General features: G+C 40.2%; 1 protein-coding gene across 4 annotated transcripts; it reads left to right on the top strand.

The window, feature by feature from the left end:
- Nucleotides 1–211: 211 nt before the first annotated feature.
- Nucleotides 212–20,015, top strand: CBX1 (chromobox homolog 1). Of its 4 annotated transcripts, none has more exons than XM_010842730.1 (5): nucleotides 212–286; nucleotides 14,739–14,915; nucleotides 15,364–15,541; nucleotides 16,090–16,184; nucleotides 18,556–20,015. In XM_010842730.1, the coding sequence occupies exons 2-5, from the start codon at nucleotides 14,776–14,778 to the stop codon at nucleotides 18,698–18,700; spliced, it is 558 nt and encodes a 185-aa protein (XP_010841032.1). In that variant the 5' UTR covers nucleotides 212–286; nucleotides 14,739–14,775; the 3' UTR covers nucleotides 18,701–20,015. The 4 variants fall into 4 exon arrangements, with proteins under 4 accessions (XP_010841032.1, XP_010841033.1, XP_010841031.1 ...); XM_010842731.1 differs by lacking the exon at nucleotides 212–286 and adding an exon at nucleotides 672–2,283; XM_010842729.1 differs by lacking the exon at nucleotides 212–286 and adding an exon at nucleotides 12,647–12,664.
- The last annotated feature ends 1,497 nt before the right edge of the window (nucleotides 20,016–21,512 follow it).

The following is a 21,512-nucleotide window of genomic DNA, read 5'->3' as shown; positions in this document are numbered from 1 at the left end:
CCCCGCGCCGAGCCTTCTGCCGGGCGCAGTGGGTAGGGCGAAGAGCGCGAGAAGATGGAGAGGGCGGGGCGGCGAGTCCGGAGCCAGAGATTGAAGCGATTTGGGATGGGCCGAGCATTTGCGCGTCGCCCTTCGGCCTGAGTAGACCAAGACAATGCTACGTGGGTTGGGTGGACGGCTGGGGGATTGGGCTGGAGAGGAAACATAGTAAATTGGGGAGAGGACGGACGGGACAGCCTGGGCGCTTGAACCAACGTAGGGAGGGTTGACGACTGCAAGACCCAAGGTTAGAAATGTAACCTGAGAATATTGGGTCCCGCCAGGGCTGCCATAGGAACTCCGCTTGCGGAGTTGCGGAGCAGTAACTTCGAGGAAATTGTAAGGGGGTGGGGGGCAGGGCAGCCCAAAGCGTAGTGCTTTGGGGAGGTCTGTTGAGTAAATTGGGGAAGGGCCTAGAAGGAGGGGTGGTATTTGCCTGGTTTTGCTCGGGGACTGGGGGTGGCGGGGAGAAACTGTTAAGAGTAAGTGGGCGGAGGTCCCGAGAGCTTTTCTGCGAGGCTTGCACAAGAAAAGGGAAAAACTGGTCACCGCTTGCTTCCTGGTTGATCGGCTGTAAGAATAATGTGTGGAAAAAAGATGGAACGCATTTTATTATCTTTTCCAGGTTTTCTCCTGCCTTCCTTCACTCGGTGTTTCCTTTAAGGAGTTAAAAAGTCCCAGTGCAACTCTTGCTTTAATTCATAATTAAATACATACGTTTTTATCTGGGATTGTTGTTGGTCACAAAAGGCAGTGAAATTGTAGAAATGTGTAGATGAGTTCATATTTAAGGAATGAAGTTAGTGAGAGATTGTGAGATGGTGTGGGAAGTTGAGAGAGAACGTGGAAAAGTTCATGAGATTGTGAGATTTTTTTCCTTGAGCTCTTAAGTTTTTTAGCCAGCTTGTCCTTGCTAGAAAATTTGAACACGAAGGGAGCACTACTTTACCCCTTTTTCAAAACTTCAGATGAAGGTTTTTCTTGGATTGCTGTTGCACTCAGACGTGTTACTGGTTCGACTCTGTTGAGGTGGCATTTACAAGAAGATCAGTTATACCAGAACCTCTGGCCGGGGGTTTAAGATAACTCTTCTCAATTGTGTTAAGACTCAGGTCGGCATTTTGGAATAGTTTTAAAAGGTCCAAGATTTTGGAATGGCTGCAGGAATACAGTTGGGAAATTAGTGTCTGTGTTCCAAAGTGCTTACAGATATTTATATGGAAAGTGATATGATTGAAGAGCACATTGTTGGAATCGGCCACTCCTTGATAAAGCTTTAGGGCAGTTCAGACTCTTGAGTCCTTTACAATTTTCTCTGTGGTGCTGTTTTCTTCATTGGCTGCTGTAGCCTAATTTTTTTTTTTCCCCCATTAAAAATGTAAATATCATATAGCTTTGTGCTTCTAGCTTCTTGATTAAAGGAGACCGAGAAAGAATACTCTATCCTGCAGTTTGACTACAGGATACTAATATGTTTATCATCATCTAAAGAAAGGAAGCAACCATTCTATCTTCTGGTGACCATTTTAGAGACTAGGAAAATATTTCTTTTTGAATTCACACCACTTAAAGAGAAGTGATGCATTTTTGTCATTTTCTAGTAGTTTACCAATGAAATCTTCCCGTTTTGTATACTGTCTCTGATGGTATAACAGATTTTCTGTTGTATTTGATGAATTTTTACATCATAGTTTACTTTTCTGGGTAGTTTTTTAAATAAGATGCTAATGGCTAGTTTATGGGTTCATGTAGGATGAGCCATGGCTCTTGTTCATCCAAGACTAAAATATAGTTCTTTCATATTGTTGAATGAATGGATAGGGCTTTGAGATCTTCCTGAGAATTCCCTGTGTTAGCAGAATAACCCTGTGCATTTATGTAATCAATTTGCCTGTTTTTGTTCTATGACATTTGGCAGAATGAAACTGTTGCCCTTGGCATTCTTGTCTTAGCCTCCGTTTTTAATATAGTCACCCGGGTATTAAATACAGAAAAGGTATGCAGATTGTGTAAGTGGCACTTTTAAATACCCTAAGCCAGGACTAGGAGAGCACTCAGGATCTGGGTTTTCAACAGCAAGCTATATAGTACTTTGAATATTTTCTGTTATGTAAGTATTTTGAAAATTTTGTGTCCTTTGTATGGAGCTAGGTATTTCTCAATAGCAATGTCTATTGAAAACTTGCATAGCCTTTCCAAGGTTAATTGAAGAAGTTATTTGAATAAGGACAAAATTCTGATCGTGTAAGTATTTGAGTTACTGCCTTTAAGCTTTTGTGATTTGCTGACCAAGAGAGGATGGCCTGATTTGTCTGTGAAATTGTGCCTTTCTTTAATAGTAGCTAACACGTTGAAAGCTTAACAACTGTGGTATTTGAGAAGTTAGTGTCATTATTCTGATTTTGTTTTGTTGTCTATGAATGCTTTGGTATCTGCTTTTAATTCCAACTTAGTCATAATTCTGGTCTTGCTTTCTAATCACTTATTTCATTTTAAACTAAAAGATTTGCTCCTGGTATCATTGTGTCTTGCTAATATTTACAGATACCTGTGGCTTATATATATATAGAGAGAGAGAGTTTCATTTACATCAGCACAATGAAAAGGAGTTAGCCAAAGTTTTGGACACATCTCAGATAAAATTCTAATTTTATTTTCACACTGATATTCTAGTCCTAGATCCCAAAATTCGAGGACAGGGATTCCTTTAAAAAGAAAGTCCTGCTCACTGGGTATGTGGCACAAATTCTTGTTTTTTGCTCAGTAAAGTTTTCCATCTGGAAAGCATTTGCCTCACAAACAGCTACAGCTAACGGACGAACTAAAAGCATTTAGAAACACGAGTCAGAAGGACTACAAATTGAATGTTCTATACATGCCTTCACCTGCCTTTCGATGTCTGGTAATGCTACTGATCATAATCCAATTTGTTTGCTGAGCTTTCCCTGAAAAGCTAAGAGCTTTCAACCTCTGTTCCTTGGTTATCTGATTCTGAGACATCCATTCTTATTGCCCATATGGGGTTCAGCACCGTATGCCAGGTCCAGACCTACCTTTAATTGAGTGTCTGAGTAAAAATAAAAACAAAATGCTTTGGTAATTACAAGAAAAAGAGAAATAATACTTGGCTAAGTTGGGTAGACATGATGGAAGAAGTAGCATTTGCTCTAGCTCTTGAAGGATGGGTAAGATTTTGACTACTAGTTTTGGACAGGATAATAGCAACCCACTCCAGTATTCTTGCCTGGAAAATTCCATGGACAGAAGAGCCTGGCAGGCCGCAGTCCATGGGGCCGCAAACAGTTGGACACACCGAGCATGTGCGCACACACACTTCTAAGTAAAGAGCAAATCCGTGCATGGAGGAAGTGTGCGGGTGTGTTCAGGTTATAGTTTTCTGTTTTGACAGGAATGTAAGATTTGTGAGGGAAGTGGGAGTCTGGAATAGGTGAATCTGAAGGGTTTAGATGTTACACTGAGGAGTTTGGCCTTTCTAAGGAAGGAGGAGGAGACTGCAGAAAATTTTGTAGCAGTTACCTGCTGCTTTCCTATTCAGTCTACTCCCACCCAAGATGGTTTACACCCTGCCTACCTCAGAAGTGCCTCATTGCATTTGTTAACAGTCGTTCCCTGGGCTTAAATTGCCTCCCTCCAGTCCTGCTTTTCAAATGCTGTTGGAGCCTTACCTCAAATCGTGACTTTTCAAAACCTCTAGTCACCCTAGCTATTTATTTTTCTAAACCCCAATAATAATTTTGTGGCTACTTATTCTTGCTTATATTTCTTTTGCTAATTATTACATACTCCTGTTATTTCTTCTGTTGAAATGAAAATGGACTTCACTTGCTTTTGTACTTTTTTGTATGTTTTTAATCTTACAGTCCTGGTTCTGTGTCTTACCCTTGGGAGACTTTGGGAATTTTCCTGTGCTTCAGAAAGCCTTAGTTTCCTGAAATGGACTTAATACTGTTTGTTGTGAGAGTTGAATTAAGTGCCTTTCTATGCATTAAGTGTTCAGTATTCAGCAAAAGTTATATGTTATTACTAACCTTCATGGCATTTTCAAAAGCGTGTACTTCTGTGAGTGCAGATCCTGCTACCCTAGCCCAACAGTTCCATTTGCCTGGGTCGAAGGGGTTCCTGTGATGTGGAACTTTCAGAAGCTTTCAATGCTTTAGCTGGAATAAATTGGTTACCTTTTACCACCCAGGCTCTCAGTAAATGCTTATTGTTTTGATTTTTTTTTAATAGATGGTATTAAAAGCTAGTAGAGCTGTAGTCATTAACTTTTATGCCGTTAACTGACTAGGCCTTGAACCTAAGCTAGAGGCAAAAGACAGGTCAGGAAAACATGGAATGGAAAAAGGAGCTAGATGAAGAAGGAATGAAGTGGGGAGTGAAATGCGCAGTAATTATCATCTGGTTCTTGTCTGCTGCTCCCTCAGTCTAGCTCTTTCTACCTGGCCACACTTCTGTTCCTCAGATAAAGCAAGCTCTTCTCACCCTAGGACTTTGAACCCACTGTTCTCTAAATTTGGTATATCTTTCTAAGTTTTGCCGAGTTGTCTCCTTAAAATCTTTATTGAATTTGTTACAGTAATGCTTCTGTTTTATGTTTTGGTGGCGAAGCATGTGGAATCTTAGCTCCCTGACAATAACCCGCACCCTCTGCATTGGAAGGCGAGATCTTAACCATTGCACCACTAGGGAAGTCCCATTAGTGTTTTCTTGCTGCTTGTCTGAGCCCTACTCTGCAGACACATGCGTGCATACACTCCCACTCATGCTCACTTATTTGTCCACGTTAGAATATAAAGTCTTAAGAGACCAGGAATTTTGTTTGTGGTGGTCTCCCCATTTTTCTAGTGTCTCACACATAATAGACGCTCAGTAGATGATGTAGGAGTATGTTCACAGGAAGAGTTAATCTAAACCTAGTCTGGGGCTTCAAGGATGCTTCTTATGTGGGCATTTTAGTTAAGGGAGGTGGTTAAGTGGAGAATGGGGCAAAGGGCAAGGTAATCGTGATTGAGAGGGTTAGATGCAGTGGTCTTCAGTTCAAATGCAGTTAATGGTATGGAGGTCTTCATTTTTACATCAGTGGCTGCTGTTGAGAATGAACTGGGTTAGGAGGTACCCGGGCAGGAGATGGTGGTTACCTGGAGTAGGATGGTAGTAGTGGACTCGACAAATGTATAAGTTAAAAGATATTTAAGATAAAAATCAACAGGATTTAGTAAGAAACCAGATACAGAGTATGAATAGAGAGAAATCAATGTCATAATTTTGTCCTGAACTCAGTAAAAGCTACATGAATTCTTAGACCATTCATTTAATTGAGTAATTGACCTTTTTGAAAAGTATATCTGTAAAATCAGAGCCTGAAATCATAATCTCTGAAGTTTATTATAGAACTTTACTGTATAAATCATTAAAACTGACTTGGTATTTATGTAGTTTCTCCAGAAATCTTAAAATTCCTTTTGCAAATAATTCTGTTGAAATTTTCCATTGTTTGTATCCAGAATTTACTTCCTTTTCCTCACCTATCTATCTTCATAGGAAGATGGATTCCTTTTGCCATTTACTACAAGGTCTTTATTTTTCTGCCTGGATGAGATAAAGAACATAAGGAATTTCTACACTTCAGGTGTATGAAATGTGATTTCTCAGTTTCTGGCAGCTCTTCTCTCTCAGTATTCCAGAAATGAGATCTTGGTTTCTGTTTTGTAATTACTCGTCATTCTTATCAGTCAGATCTGGGTCCTTCTTGAGTGTGTTCTGGAGCTGCTCTGATGTTTTGAAAAACCTAGCCATGAATTTCAGCCATATACAAAGGGGGGAAAAAATGGTATTTTCTCACCAAGTTCCCATTGCACTGGATTTCAGAGTTATGCTTAAAGCAGTACATAATTAATGAAGTAGAACATAGGTACAGATATGTAAATAGATAATGAATGCCAGAAGGTCATAAAAAGCTCACCCCAGAGGAATTCCATGGAGTTATTACACCTGTCTTACAGATGAGGAAACTGAGTTTGCAGTAAATACACATAATGCCTATAGGCATAGTTTTGAGAGATCGAGGACAGGAAAGATATGCTTCTGGTGCTCATACTAGCTAGCTTTCATCTGGTTAGAGGAATTATATGGAGTCTTCAAACAGTACTCTTCCAGTGTCATTGCTAGGAGAAAAGAGGTCTAGAGTGAATGCTGTTGAAGATGATATAGAGGTTTTGTTTTCAAGAACATCAGTTATCACTTACTGTTCCAGCCTTATTCTAAATGGGCTGGAATAATGGGCTTTATGGAGAAAGTAAAATGTTCACCTACCTTTTCGCTAAGTATAAGAATTGATTTGTGTTTGCAATAATTTACTGAGGAATGTAGCTTCTGTCAGTCCTCTTGTAGCAGTGGCTTTTTTCCGAGGATGTGCATCAGATCGCCTAAGGAGCTTTTAAAGATGAGATGCCGTGATCAAAGCAACACTGTTTGCAATAATAAAAAATAGTAAACAACCAAAATTTTCATCACTAGGTGAGTGGTTAGAGTATGGTGTGTCCATACATATGGAATACTGTGCAGCTTAAGAAAGGAGATCTTTATGGAACAATGTCAGAGATACATTCTATTAAAAGGCAAATTATAGAACTGTAATATCTACTTTCACATATGTACATCTGGGTCAGTTTACATGTAGAAGGACAAAGACAGATTTTGAGCAAGGAAACTGATTTCCTACACTAAGTAATTTTGTAATTGAATATGAATACATATATTACAATTAGAAAAACAAAATATTTTAAAAAATAATACACATACTCTATTTTTTGACTCAGTGGATGTAGACTTCTGTATTTATAAATTCCATAGGTGAGTCTTTTTCTCATTTAGGTGAAAGTTCTCTGTTCACGGTCTGCTTTCCTGTGAATTCTTGCTTAATATAGACTCACCAGACCAGTGTGTTTTACCTTAGCATTTACTGAGAATGCCCTACTGGTCTGGTTTCAGAGGTCTGTAGATATTACCTTGTCCTCACATCTGGAGTTTGACCTTTCTGAAAGCTGGCAAGAAATCAGCTTAGAAGTTCTGGGGTAGCCCTTTATAATTCATGTATGTGATGGCAATCAGGAGCTGTGCTCATTGTCTTCTCAGATCCTTCTCATACCCTTTCACTCGGACTTCACTTTATTGCACTTCACTGTATTGTGTTTTGAAGATAATTGGATTTTTTACAAATTGAAGGTTTACAAGTTAAAAGTTTATGGCAACCCTGTCGGTCGAATAAGTCTGTCAGTGCCATTTTTCCAACAGCATCTGCTCACTTTATGTCTCTGTGTCACATTTTGGCAATTCTCTCAATACATCAAACTTTTCATTACTGTTAAATTTGTTATAGTGATCTGTGACCAGTGATCTTTGATATTACTATTGTGATTGTTTTTGGGTGCCACAAACCATGCCCATTTAAGACAGCAGAACTTAATCTGCCAGCTGTTCCAGTCTCTCTTCCTCTCCCCAGGCCTCCCTATTCCTTGAAATTAGGCCATTTAATAACACTACAATGCCCTCTTAAGTATTCAAGTGAAAGGAAAAGTTGTGTCACTCACTTTAGAGGCTAAAAACTATTAAGTTTTAATGAGGAAGGCATGTTAAAAGCCAAAGGCCAAAGATAGGCACTGGTTAGCCACGTTATGAATGCAAAGGAAGTTTCTGAAGGAAATTAAAAGTGCTACTCCAGTGAACACGTGAATGATAAGAAAACAAAACAGCCTTTTGCTCATATGTAGAAAGTTTTAATGGTCTGGATAGAAGATTAAACCAGTTACAGCATTTCCTTAAGGCAAAGTCTAATCCAGAGAAGGCCCTAACTCCTCATTTCTATGAAAGCCTCACAAGGTAAGGTAGCTGCAGAAAAGTCAGCAGAGGTTGGTTAGTAAGATTTAAAGAAAGAAGCTGTCTGCTAACTTAAAAGTGCAAGGTGATGCAAGTGGTGCAAGTGCTGATGTAGAAGGTACAGCAAGTTATAGAAGATCTAGCTGAAATAATTAATGAAGTTGGCTACAGTAAACAACATATTTTCAGTGTAGATGAAACAACCTTCTATTGGAAGAAGATGCCATGTAGTCATCTTGCTATGATAAAGTCATAGCAAGAGAGGAGAAGTCAATACCTGGCTTCAAAGGATAGGCTGACTCTATAGGGGCTAAGATAGCTGGTGACTTTCAGTTGAAGCCAGTGCTCATTTACCATTCAAAAATCGTAGGGCCCTTAAAACTCTAATCTGACTGTTTTGTAAAGGGAATAACAAAACCTGGATGACAGCGAATCTGTTTACAACACAGTTTACAGCATGGCCCCCTGCGGTTTTTGGTCTTAGAATGTATGGTACTTTCCTTATATCCCTTTTTCCAGACTATTCTGTTTTCCAGTTTCAAACAAAAACTCTTCAGCTTTTCTATTGCCCAGTGCATCTCCTTAACAATAACTTTATCATTTTAAATCTTAATTTATTTCACATGGAAAAACTAATACTTGGTGTGAAAAGATCTGCTGCACACAATAAAGTTACAGTATTTTAAGCCCACTGTTGAGGCCTACTGCTCAGGAAAAAAGATTCTTTTCAAAATATTACTGCTTATTGATAATACACTTGGTCACCCAAGAGCTCTAAAGGAGATGTAAAAGATTAATGTTTTCATGCCTGTGAACACAGCATCATTCTGCAGCCAGTAGATCAAGGAATCATTTTGACTTTCAAGTGTTATTATTTAAGAAATACATTTTGTAAGGCTATAATGGCCATAGATAGTGACTCCTCTGATAGATCTGGGGAAAGAAAATTGAAAACCTTCTGGAAAGGATTCACCATTCTAGATACCATTAAGAACATTCGTGGTTCATTGGAAGAGGTCAAAATATCAACACTAACAGGAATTTGGAAGAAGTTAATTCCTGGCCATTATGGATGACCTTGAGGAGTTCAAGACTTTAGTGAAGGAAATGCACATGTAGTGGAAATAGCAAGATAATTAGATTTAGAAGGGGAGTCTGAAGAGTAAATTACTGCAATCTCAAAATAAAACTTAAACTGATGAGGAGTTGCTTCCTATGGTTGAGCCAAAAAAGTGGTTTCTTGAGATACAATCTATTCCTGGTGGAGATACTGTGAAGGTTGTTGAAATGACAACAAAGGATTCAGAATATTATACAAACTCATTTGATGAAGCAACAGCAAGGTTTGACAGGACTGACTCCGATTTTGAAAGAAGTTCTGTGGGTAAAAGGCTATCAAATAGCATGAATACTACAAAGAAAGCACTTTATGAAAGGAAGAGTCAATGTGGAGAACTCCATTGTTTTATTTTAAGAAACTGTCATAACCACCCAATCTTTCATAATGTACCACCTTCATCAGTCTGCAGCCGTCAACATGAAGGCAAGACTCTTCACTAGCAAAAAGATTATGACTTGCTGAAGGTGCAAATGGTGGTTAGCATTTTTAGCAGTATTTTTAAGGTATATGTATTGGTTATTTAGACATAATGCTATTGCATGCTTAGTAGACTACAGTATAGTGTGAACAACTTTTATATGCACTGGGAAAAGAGAAAAGTTGTGAGACTCATTTTATTGTAGAGGTCTGGAGGTATGCCTGTATTCAAAAACAGAATGCCTAATCCTGTGTCTGATACTTCACTGTCTTCTGCCTGCAAGCAGCGTTGTTACTCCTTTCCACTTTCTAGCTCTTAACTGTAAGAGTGGAGGGGTGTCTAGGAGAATCTCAACTGTGTTTTTTTCTCTTAAAGAACTATGAGTTCATGACTGTTGCTTCAGATTTACACTATTCCTAGATTCATTGGGACACCATATAACAAGTTTGGGTTCTTAAAACTGGCATTAGCCTACTTGCTAAGCAACAAAAATGCAAAATTCTGCACTTGTCAGGGCTTCCCTATTGGCTCAGTGGCAAAGAATCCACCTGCAATGCAGGACATGTGAGTTTGATCCTTGGGTCAGGAAGAACCCCTGGAGGAGGAAATGGCAACCCATTTTCCTAGCAGTGTTCTTGCCAGGAAATCCCATGGACAGAGGAGCCTGGCGGGCTGCTGTCCATGGGGTTGCAAAGAGTCGGACATGACTGAAACGACTGAGCACACAGCACTTGTCAATTTAAAAGACTCAGAAGACTCCTGGGGCCCTAAAAGCCAAAACTTTGTCACACCTGTTGATTTAATTAACAGCTGTTGTTCATTTGCTAAGTTGCAACCCCATGGATGCAGCACACCAGGCTCCTCTGTCCTCGCCCATCTCCCAGAGTCTGCTCAAATTCATGTCCACTGAGTCAGTGATGCTATCTAACCATCTCTTCCTCAGCCGCCCCCTTCTTTTGCCTTCAGTCTTTCCCAGCATGCGGGTCTTTTCAAGTGAGTGTGCTCTCCACATCAGCAGACTCACTGGAAAAGACCAAGTAGTTTTTAAACACCTATACATATTCAAGATATTAACTGAAAGAAATCATTGTCCGTCACTTATTTACTGATGACAGATTGTAGAGAGGGATCCTTGTACAGACTGGAGGGAAATCTCCCTTTAAGTGTTATGTTGTTGCTTGGTCTAGCTCCTAGATCTGTGTGTGTGGCAGGGTCATTAGCCCAGCCCTGCTAGGAAATGTGCATACTGAAGTGCTATAATTTTATTAATTGTGTGAGCTTGGGAGGTTTATTTCCTGTAAATGTGTTGTGTTATCTCTGAGGTGTCAATGACATCTGAATGGCTTATTTTATAGGATGATTTCAAAGATCAAGTGAGTTGTGGTAGCACATTAACTGTAAAGTGCAATATAAATGTAAAGTATTGTTTTTCTAGGCATTTTAAATGTGGCATATCAGACTTCCCTCGTGGTCCAGTGGTTCAGAATCCTGCCAAAGCAGGGCACATGGGTTCAGTCCCTGCTTTGGGAAGATCCCACATGCCTTGGGGCAGCTAAGCCTGTGCACCACAACTACTACTGATGTCTGCCCTCTAGAGACCAGCCATCCTCAGCTACTGAAGCCCCGGCGCCCTAGAGCCCATACTCTTGCAACAAGAGAAGCCACTGCAAAGAGAAACCTGTGCACCAAAACTAGAGTAGCCCCCACTCTGCGACTAGAGAAAGCCTGCGTGCAGCAGTGAAGACCCAGCACAGACAAAAGTTAAAATTAATTTTTTTAAATGTGGCAGATCCAGTTAAACATTTAGGTAAAAATTATAGCAGCTTAACTGATCATAGGTATTTTTGTCTGAAACGTCGTGATGAGCCTTAAGAAGACTTGTCCACGGACTAAGATTTCTGAGTTAATTTAGAACTGTTCACCTCTGTGTACACATTGTGATGTTCTGGTATATATCTCGACCCTTTGTTTGTTGATTTTGGCACTTTTTATGCTATAATTTGGTTGCCAGGATATTTAGAGAGAGTGGCAAATAGAATTGACTAATGGCATTTTTCCATTGTGCTACTACTCTGATCTGAGTTACTTTGAAATTTCCTTGTCAAGCAATTCCAATTGAGAGCCCTCCTTCCAGGTATTACTGCTGGTATTTGGAGACTGCCATATTCAAGGAGAGGGGATTTCTCTTGACATTATCAGTTTGGAAAGTACATGCAAATGATTGGTCTGTTAATATTTAAGGGAATGTTGGCTTGTCTGACTTCCCTGGTGGCTCAGACAGTAAAGAGTCTGCCCACAATGCGGAAGACCCAAGTTTGATCCTTGAGTCAGGAAGATTCCCTAGAGAAGGAAATGGCAATTCACTCCAGTATTCTGGAAAATCCCACAGATGGAGAACCCTGGAGGGCTACAGTCCATGGGGTCGCAAAGAGTTGGTCACGACTGAGCAACTAACACTTTCACTTTGGCTTGTCTGAAAGTGCTTGGTTTTGTGGGAAGAATGAGTTGTGTATTTAATCCACTTCTCTACTGACTTTGACAAATGGCTTATTCAGCACCCCAGAGATGTACCAGTAAATAAGGAAAAAACTCACATTGGGAAGCCTGGCTGAGAATCTCCAATATAAAGAATCTAACCTGGAGACAGGTGCTGGGATGAGCTAGTTAAGAAAACTCAAGACAGAAGTGGAGGTCTATTTTCTACATTCTTCACTTCTCATTTGAGCTCTTAGGACAATGAGTTTAAATAAGAGGAAAATCAAAAAGTCTCATTCCAGATTTCCCAGTAGCTAGAGATGAGGTAAAAACTGTCATTATTTTGTAGTAGCAGGACTTTTTTGTAAGACAAATACAGCTATTAATGTAGACAACACAGATAAATAGCTCTTAATTCTGAAGCCAGAGTGATAAGACTGCCTTTTCTTTACTTTCTTTAATTGCTTAGAAGAAGGTTGATTACTGGTTTGGAGTTGTCTGTAAACCACTGTTCTCTTTCTGTTTAGAAAGGGAGTGGCTTCTAATTTCTGAGTCCAAACTAATGTAGGGAGTTGTGGTACCCTTTGTTGTTGAAAGGTAACTGTCAATTTATTTTTCTCTGCACATTAACCAAAGACTGAAGATAAATCTTGCAAAGAGAGCACTTGTTCTTGGGAGCAGCTACTACTGCAGCACTTACCCTAAAGAAAAATTAGGTTTGTTTTCTTTACTGATAAAATAACACTTATCGTGGCAATCAGAATTCTGAAAACCTGAAAATACTTCCCTCCGGGAAGAAGAAACAGCCTTTGAATCAGAGGCACAATAGCCAATAATAAGCCAAAGCTGACATTCAATGCATTGATTAGTCTGTTCAGTAACAGAGGAAAAGGAAAACTCATGTGGCACTAAAACATAGAGGGGTGGGGGAGGGGAGGAAAACAAAATCTTTGGTATGTAAAAGAAGAGAGATGAGCAAATGTAAATGAAGAAGAGTCAGCATAGAGGTGTGTTTGAGCTGTGTGGGCAGGGGCATTGGGTGTTGCCATAGACCACACTAAAAGCACCTCAGAAAACTTTCTTCACGTGAAAAGTTCAGAATGCCTTTAGTGGAAGAGGTATCTTTATTTTTAATTGGCAGACAGGTTTCTGGAAAACAGGGACCATTACTTACTCTCTTGAATCTCCAGTCTCCAGCAGTGTCTAAAATTTTCTAGCAGCCAACCAAATGTTTGTTGTTTCACTAGTCCGAATTGCTCATATGTACCGAAATGAGAATATCTCAGAATGTAAACTACCTCAACATCTGTAGATACTGTAACTGATTCACAATGGTGAGTCTGATTTTTATGAAAGGTTTATTTCATATAGTCTATAGGTGAGCTCTTTCTAAATATATTCTGTCCACATGCCAGTTTAAAAATATATAGAAGTGTTTATACTTTCACTTAGTAAGACTCCTTTCCCAAGGATGCTAGAAATAAGCAGTTTAACCCCCAAATTGGCACTGCCTTAAATACAAACATGAAACATGGTAGTAACCACTTTGTTGTCTCGGATCATCTGCCATTCTTTTGTCTCTATAGTTCCTGTTGGTAGCTGATCTATCAGTTTGTAGATTTCAGCCAGTTTTGTAGATCAATTTTATTGTATTAGAATCTTATGGCGCCACCTACTGACACAGTTGTAGGCTTTATGCCTACCCAGCAGTTAGATGAGTTGTACAAAGGACCGAAGAGAACAGATTTGTAGGGGACTGGAAAAACCCTTAGAGGTTACTGTGTGTGTGTGCTAAGTTGCTTCAGTTGTGTCTGACTCTTTGCAGCCTGTGGACTGTAGCCCACCAGGCTCCTCTGTCCATAGGATTCTCCAGGCAAGAATACTGGAGTGGGTTGCCATGCCCTCCTCCAGGGGATCTTCCCAACCAAGGGATTGAACCTATGTCTCTTATGGCTCCTGCATTGGCACGTGGGTTCTTTACCACTAGCACCACCTGGGAAGCCTTAGAGGTTATCTAGCTTGATGATATATTACACAAAAAATACAGGTTTTGTTATCTGTGATATCTTTTTTCTCATACTTACTTCCAAATTCATTAGAGAATCTCATGGTCATTCTGGCATTTTTATGAATCTTTCTCAGACTTAGAAATAAAAAGAATAAAAACAAATGAGAATTAATGGTGGCATTCTTAGAAAAGAAAATCACATAAAAAACTTAAGGGAACTCAAAAGAGATGGTGCTTAACAATGCGGAAGAATTGTATATATTATATATGCATATACAGAAGGGAAAATTAAACTAGATGTCTAATAAATAGGATAAGCCATTTGCCATAGTAAAAATCCAAGTCGAATACTTTGGTGAAATTGAAAAACATTCAGAGAATAGGAGAAAATATGGATCAGCGGGTTATATATATTTTAGGTTTGATGTATAGACCTTATTTTTGGGAAGATTGCTTTTCTTTCAAATTAATGTAATACTTTAGATATCATAAGTAAAGAAGTATTGGGAGTTATTTTTAAACTTAGAATGAGTATAAAAATTTTAAGTGGATGTGCAGGCATAAAGAAGTTTTGCTGTGAGACTAGTTGGAGCTCTTTTAGAAAACTAACTTTCTAGTTCAACATAATCAGAAAACTCTTGGCTATTGAAAATGAATAGGCATAACATTTAATAACAGCATTGGGCCCTATTAAAGTCATTTTTTATATCCCTGGTTTTCTTACCACATATTCCTCTAAGAAGAGTGCTCTAATGTCCTTTTTATTTCCTTTATCATTTTAGCAGCGTCATCCTTTATACCAGAAAGCTGGCGGGCACTATGGGGAAAAAACAAAACAAGAAGAAAGTGGAGGAGGTGCTAGAAGAAGAGGAAGAAGAATACGTGGTGGAAAAAGTTCTAGACCGTCGAGTGGTAAAGGGCAAAGTGGAGTATCTCCTAAAGTGGAAGGGGTTCTCAGAGTAAGTTTCATTCACCCAGAAAGATCTGTTCATCCGATCACCAACTGTCTCTCAGGAGACTGATAATGTGCATGACACAGGGCACAGGGTGCTGTGATGGGTACATTGTGACTCTGGCTTGGCCTCCATGGCTTATAGTCTAATTAGGAAAATGATCTACATGTACGAAATGCTATCATGCATGACCAATTTCTGATGAGCAGGTTTGTGTGTGGCTTAAGACTGATGCAAGTTTGCAAAGATAAAGTAAACTTTCTTTTGAATGAGGCAGCTTTCAATTTGTGTTAATACTAAAAAGCCCCCTACCCCTTACCAAGAAATTTGAACTTTGTCAAGTTCTTGGTCTTGGACAGAATCTAGTTCTCTTCCAAGTACAACAGCTCTTGTTCTCCTGTGCCTCTCAGTGGCGTGTGTACTAACTTTGTGACTCTTGTGCCTCTGGTTTCAGTGAGGATAACACATGGGAACCAGAAGAGAACCTGGATTGCCCTGACCTCATTGCTGAGTTTCTGCAGTCACAGAAAACAGCACACGAGACAGATAAATCAGAGGGAGGCAAACGCAAAGCTGATTCTGATTCGGAAGATAAGGGGGAGGAGAGCAAACCAAAGAAGAAGAAAGAAGAGGTAAGACTTGAAGTAAGAATTTTTACTAGCCCAGAATTCATGCTGCTGTCAAAGAAGCTGATAGCCAGATAATTTCAGCACTTTTGTTCCGCTGCTGCTTGGATCTCAGTCCTTTTGCAGTCTTAGATAGGCTAATGCTTTAAAAATGTCTGGGGGCTCTCATGAAGCCACATAATCTACTCACATCTGAGGTTTAAGAACAAGTAAGTGCAAGGGTATTTTGTGTGAGGAGATGCTATCAATGTTTTAATTATTTCAGGTTTTAATCCATTCAGTACCATAAAGTAAGGTACCTTTTGAGGGTGAAGAAACAATTGTGAACATTTATTTTGCTTGAGATGAATGTCCCTTTTTACACATGGGGAAACTTCAAGCACATCAAAACTTGATGGAATAATCACTCTGATTCTAAAAGGCTTGTGACTTAGAGCCAAAGAATTGGTGAAATGTTGGCAGAAGGATTTGATTACATTGTCATCAAAACAGGAATAGCTCTAGTCTGGAAAACAATCCCATACAGTTAAAATTGTTCCATCTGGTTTTTACAGTCAGAAAAGCCACGAGGCTTTGCCCGGGGTTTGGAACCAGAGAGGATTATTGGAGCTACGGACTCCAGTGGAGAACTCATGTTCCTAATGAAATGGTGAGTCTGCCAGTGGCTCTGTGTGGTGGTGTTTTTTTTCTTCTTCTCTTCTGTTCCATGCCAAAGGAGAAGAGGTAGACCTTGGAAATTCTAGTTGCCCAGGTGTGAAATCTTTAAGATGGCCTAGTCCTTCAATAGTTACTCTCGGCCTGACTGCCAACCTGGCCTCATGAGTTACAGGTGGGGCCCTTAGGATTCTCAGATTTTTACCCCCCACCCTTTTTTTTTTTTTTTTTAGGAGGTGGGAGAAAATCTAGAGTGGAGAGGTATATACAGGAAGGAATCACATTTCATTTCTGTAATAAAGGGGGAAAAAATGAAATGTGATTGAACCATCCTTCCTTTCTACTACCTTCTTAATAGAGATCGGGCTAGCCCCAGGATCAGAAATTCTGTTAACTTCTCAGGGTTAGGAAAGAATTTCTGAAGCTCTTTCTTTGTCCTGGTTAGATCCTTTCCAGTTGGTGCAAGTTTTCAATTGCAAAGTCTGCCAGCAGGGGTCAGCAAGGCCCCTTTACTAAGCACAGAGAAGCCTGCTTTTCTTCACTATAACCGGTGGTAGTAGTACTCCATAAAACATATTAATGAAAGCAGTTGTCCTGAGACTCTTAAGAACTATAATTAACCCAAAGTTCTCTTCTCTGTCCAAAAGGAAGACTTTCTTCCCATTTTCTTGATTGTTGGAAATGCTTGTTCTCCTCTCCCCAAAATGGAGCTCAGTCACTGCCTTTAAAATATAAATTAGGAGTGAATACTTCTAAGCCTTTGCCAAGGAAGCATTATTCTAGGGACTTTATCCCTTTATCAGTCTAGAACCTTCTTGGAAACTTGTATCTATACTAATTTCTCTCCTTTAGAAGGTGGCAAGAGAGGCCTAACTTGAACACTGAAAGCCAGTGTCATAGCTGGCTGCTGCTGCTGCTAAGTCGCTTCAGTCGTGTCCGACTCTGTGCGACCTCATAGAAGGCAGCCCACCAGGCTCCCCCGTCCCTGGGATTCTCCAGGCAAGAACACTGGAGTGGGTGACTAAACCTCTTCTTTTTTTTCCCATGCATTCCCTAGGTGTTTATTGAACCTGACCTTCTTTTAGCTTATTTATTGCTTGCCTGTAGGAGAAAAGTTAATTTTAAGGTGCTGCATATGGGGGAAAAGAATACCAGGAGTTACTCAATCCAGTTATGATACACTTTTGTGTGGCTGTATGTGACCAGTCTGAGTAATGGTAGCACTTCCTTATTGCTTGACATTACATCCCTTTGGTTGACTCACTAGTATGTGTAAAGATTATAGCTGAATGTAACTGCAAGTTAAGATTGGATGTTGATTATAAAACCAAGTTAATTTTAAAGTTATTTCTCCTGGAGAATGGAGATACTTGTTCATTTCCCTAAAGTAGCTATTTTTCTGTGCAGTGAAATGACTGAACTGTTACCTCAGAGGCTGTTGTTGAATTGTCAGCAAGGGGTAGGCTGCTTCAGGCTGCCATACTGTTATACTTCTTTGCCCTCCCATTCTCTTATCTGTTGTTCAAAAACATACTTTCTGGCTTACTCTTCCCTGGATCAGTGGGGCTGTGGGGCTTAGGTATACATGTTGCTGGGGTTCCAGAAGTCTGGTGTGGTGCCTCATCAGAGATCCCCTCATACATGTATCTGTCTGCTGCCTGCTCTGTGCTACTGCTTTCATCTAGGATGTTCCCAATGGCCTGAAGAGAGAGCTTATGCCTAAGTCCCTTGTAATATGTATGTGGTTTTCAATTTTTGAGAACATTTTAAAATTCAGAAAAATATAGAGAATTACATAACAGTCCCTTTATTTTCTACCTCCCAGTCTTGAAGCACCATTTCAAAGCACCTGGGAGTTGTGGCCTGTCTGTGTGCGCATGGTATTTGGTAGTGTTAAACAGTGTGATTATGAGTCAGCAAGAAAGTCTCCACCTGCATTGGCTCTGGCCAGAGCCAGATTGGTATTAAATCTTATTATCCAGCATGGTATTAAATCCTGTTAGCAGACCAGGATCTCTCCATGGGCTTTTGGTAGCTGGGATATGGCTTTGGGGGAATATGGTAGCCTCCCTTACTCCTTCAGAGAATCTGAGAGTGTCATGTTTTTTATGTGTGGGGGTGTTCAGAGGTTCCCAGGGGTTCAGAGTTAGCTTTTGACAAAGAGGGTATTTTCAATGGGAGAAGATATGAGGTTATTACTTGACTAAAAGCTGCTAGTAAATGATGCTTACCCCATGTTATCATCCTTCCCTGGCCTGACTTCTGGAATTAATATATTAATATTTTTAAAGCCCAATTTCTTGGGAGATCCATGTTAGGAGACCACCAGCACCTGGTCTCAAAGTCTCTTGTGCTTTGTTCTACAGGAAGAACTCTGATGAGGCTGATCTGGTCCCTGCCAAGGAAGCCAATGTCAAGTGCCCGCAGGTTGTCATATCCTTCTATGAGGAAAGGCTGACGTGGCATTCTTACCCCTCAGAGGATGATGACAAAAAAGATGATAAGAATTAACTTTCTTGAATACCAGCCCCTGTCACATCTGACTGTGGGTTTCAAGTGGGGAAAGAAGGAGTTCTCCTTGTCTTGACACCATAAAGGTGGCTTGAGAAGATGTCCTTTGAAGAGCCAGTATAGTTTCTGTGCCCTACAGCAGCCCAAGGGCTTCAAAGCCGTTCCATGCTGTACAGTTTGCACACCCATCCCGGTGGAGGGGAAGGAGGGTCAGTGTTTCAAGGCAACCCGTTCTGAACTTTGCTTTAAAAAAAAGCAAAGGGCCTTCTATGAAGGACAAAACGCAGAATGGGATGTGGGAGAGCAAGAGGTACTGTAGATCTTCAAAGAGCATCTCCACAACCCACACAGCCTTCTTCCCGATAGTGTTAACTCTGCATTTTTACAGCGTAGCATGTGTGTAGTTTTTGGCTATTACTGGTGTATTATTTGGGGTGGGTGGGGTGGGGTGGGAAAGAAGGGAGATGGGTTAGGATCATTTTTGTTAAAATTTGGGGAAACGGTGAAACAAAGGAAAGAACAACTAATGATGATTGGGTTCTGTGTCCAGAATATTGTATCCTTTCAAAAAATGCCATTGGCAACCTAAATGAGGACTGTGAGAGACTGTTTAAAAGCTGTGAATGCCTGAAACTTAGAAGCCAAGGTATTCCCTGCCTGAGCTTAATGCTGTTCCCAACAAAGGAATAAGAAGCTACCAAAGCTGCCATTTGGGGGATGGAAACTGGTTGAGGAGGATAAGTCTTATTGGAGTGTATACACAGGCAGATCATTCTGTCTTAGAGGTGCTACTCATGAAACTGACAAGAAGACCCTTTCTTTTCCTATTGTGAAGTTACAAATATCAGCTTCTCCATCCAAGCCACTGGTGAAGTATTTAGGGAAGGGCAGAGAGTGGTATAGGAGGTAAGTGAGTAGGGAAAGACAAGGGCTGGTGCTCATAGGGTGGAAAACTCTTGGAGCCTCTGTTTTTTGAACTTTGAAACCATTGGTGGCAGGGTTCAGTCACTGACAGCACAAGTTCAAGAGTTGAATGATTTCAAAAGCCCTGGTCTCAGGAGAAGATAAATATTCATACTGGGGTAGTGGTTCACTTTAAAACAAAACAAATTTTTTAATCCTAAGAACTAACTAAAATCCAAAACGCTGTCTTGAGTCATGAGATCCATCAGTTGTTGACATCATCTTGATCTGCATCTAGAACTCCATTGTAATTTTTAGGCGTGTGTTAGGTTTTTGTGAAAAGTTGTTTAAATGTAAACTTCATATCAACACTGTCAGTTTTTTGTCTTAATAAAACTATATAGATTTATAATCCTTGATTTTTGTCTTGTCTTGCTGGAAACTCTCCTTGCCTTTTATTATAGATTGACCCTCTTTAGGAACAACCTGCACACTTGAATGGTTTTTCAGTACTATAGGCTGGAAAATCTGGTATCTGGTGTGAGTCTTCTGAGTGGTCTCACCATATTAATTTAGTATTTACTGAGCATTTACAGTTTCTACAGAGACTGTCACGTCATTCTGTCTTCATACTGCTTAAAATGTGTTTAGCAGTCTGTGACCTGGGAGCAGTTCCAAACTGTGATACGTTTGGAAACACAGATTTGGGGTTAGCTTTAGATCCTGACTAATGTTATCATAGATTTGTATGACCTTAGCTAAAGCCAACTTCTCCAGACTTTTCAGGTACTGGTCCTGTGATTGATCAGTGAATTAAAATGTCATCCATTTTCTGCCTATAATTCTAGAGCCCAAACAGAACTAGATTCTTTTTTTTGGCTGCACTGGGTCTTTTGTTGCTTTGTGCGGGCTTCCTCTAGTCGGGGCGAGCAGGGCCTACTCTTTGCAGCACACTGGCTTCTCGTTGCTGGGGGCTGCTCTTGTTGAGAGCACAGGCTTCAGTAGCTGCAGCATGCAGACTCAGTAGTTGGGGTGTGTGGGCTTTATTAGAACATGGGCTCAGAACTTGTAGTGTACAGGCTTAAGTTACTCCGTGGCATGTGGAATCTTCTGGATCATCCACTGCACCACCAGGCAAGTCCCAGGACTGGATTCTTGTCAGTTACAAAAGGGGAAATAAGATTTCCACTGAGATCAATTCAGCTCTACTCAATAGTTAAAGCATTTGTTCCAAATAAACTGAGTGTAGGACTTTCCTGGTAGTCCAGTGGTTAAGAATCCTGAAATGAAGGGGACACAGGTTCTATCCCTGGTCCAGGAACATCCTACATGCCATGGGGCATTTAAGCGCATTCCCCACACTGCTGAGCTTGTGCACTCTGGAGCCTGTCCTCTGCAACAAGAGAAGCCATCACAATGAGAAGTCCACGCACAGCAACTAGAGAGTAAGCCCATCCACTGCAACTACAGAAAGCCGGGGCACAGCAACCAAGACTCAGCATAGACAAAAATAAGTTTTTTGTTTTTTTTTTAAACCATATTCTTTCCCAGGGAAGACACTGGAATTGATAATGCATGCAATGAAAACTGAAGCGAAGGGACACAATTTGGTTATCTTTAAAAGCCAATTATCACACATTTCTAGACTCAAGAATGAAGGATAAATTCTTCTCAAGTGATTGTTGAAGCCACAAATGCATGCAAAAGTGTTAGGGAAAAAATATACATAGACACAACAAATCTTAAGTCTCCTTTCAGAAAGTATTCGTAGAGCATGTCTTCAGATGTGCAAAAACATGTTGGACGCCTTTGACAAACCTACATCATCACAGACCTCTAGCCCAAGAGTCAAGGAGGTATATTAAGTTGTTGCCCTAGTTACCATTACAGAAGAACAACAGCTAACTGA

Source organism: Bison bison, unplaced genomic scaffold (genome assembly GCF_000754665.1).
Source record: "Bison bison bison isolate TAMUID 2011002044 unplaced genomic scaffold, Bison_UMD1.0 scf7180017864180, whole genome shotgun sequence".
NCBI classification, from domain to species: domain Eukaryota; kingdom Metazoa; phylum Chordata; class Mammalia; order Artiodactyla; family Bovidae; genus Bison; species Bison bison.
This window is presented reverse-complemented; position numbering and strand designations above follow the sequence as displayed.

Coding starts and splice junctions, on each gene's coding strand:
- CBX1 (XM_010842730.1), top strand. CDS start 14,776: ATGGGGAAAAAACAAAACAAGAAGAAAGTGGAGGAGGTGCTAGAAGAA. Junction 14,916..15,363: donor AAGTGGAAGGGGTTCTCAGA/GTAAGTTTCATT, acceptor CTCTGGTTTCAG/TGAGGATAACACATGGGAAC. Junction 15,542..16,089: donor CAAAGAAGAAGAAAGAAGAG/GTAAGACTTGAA, acceptor TGGTTTTTACAG/TCAGAAAAGCCACGAGGCTT.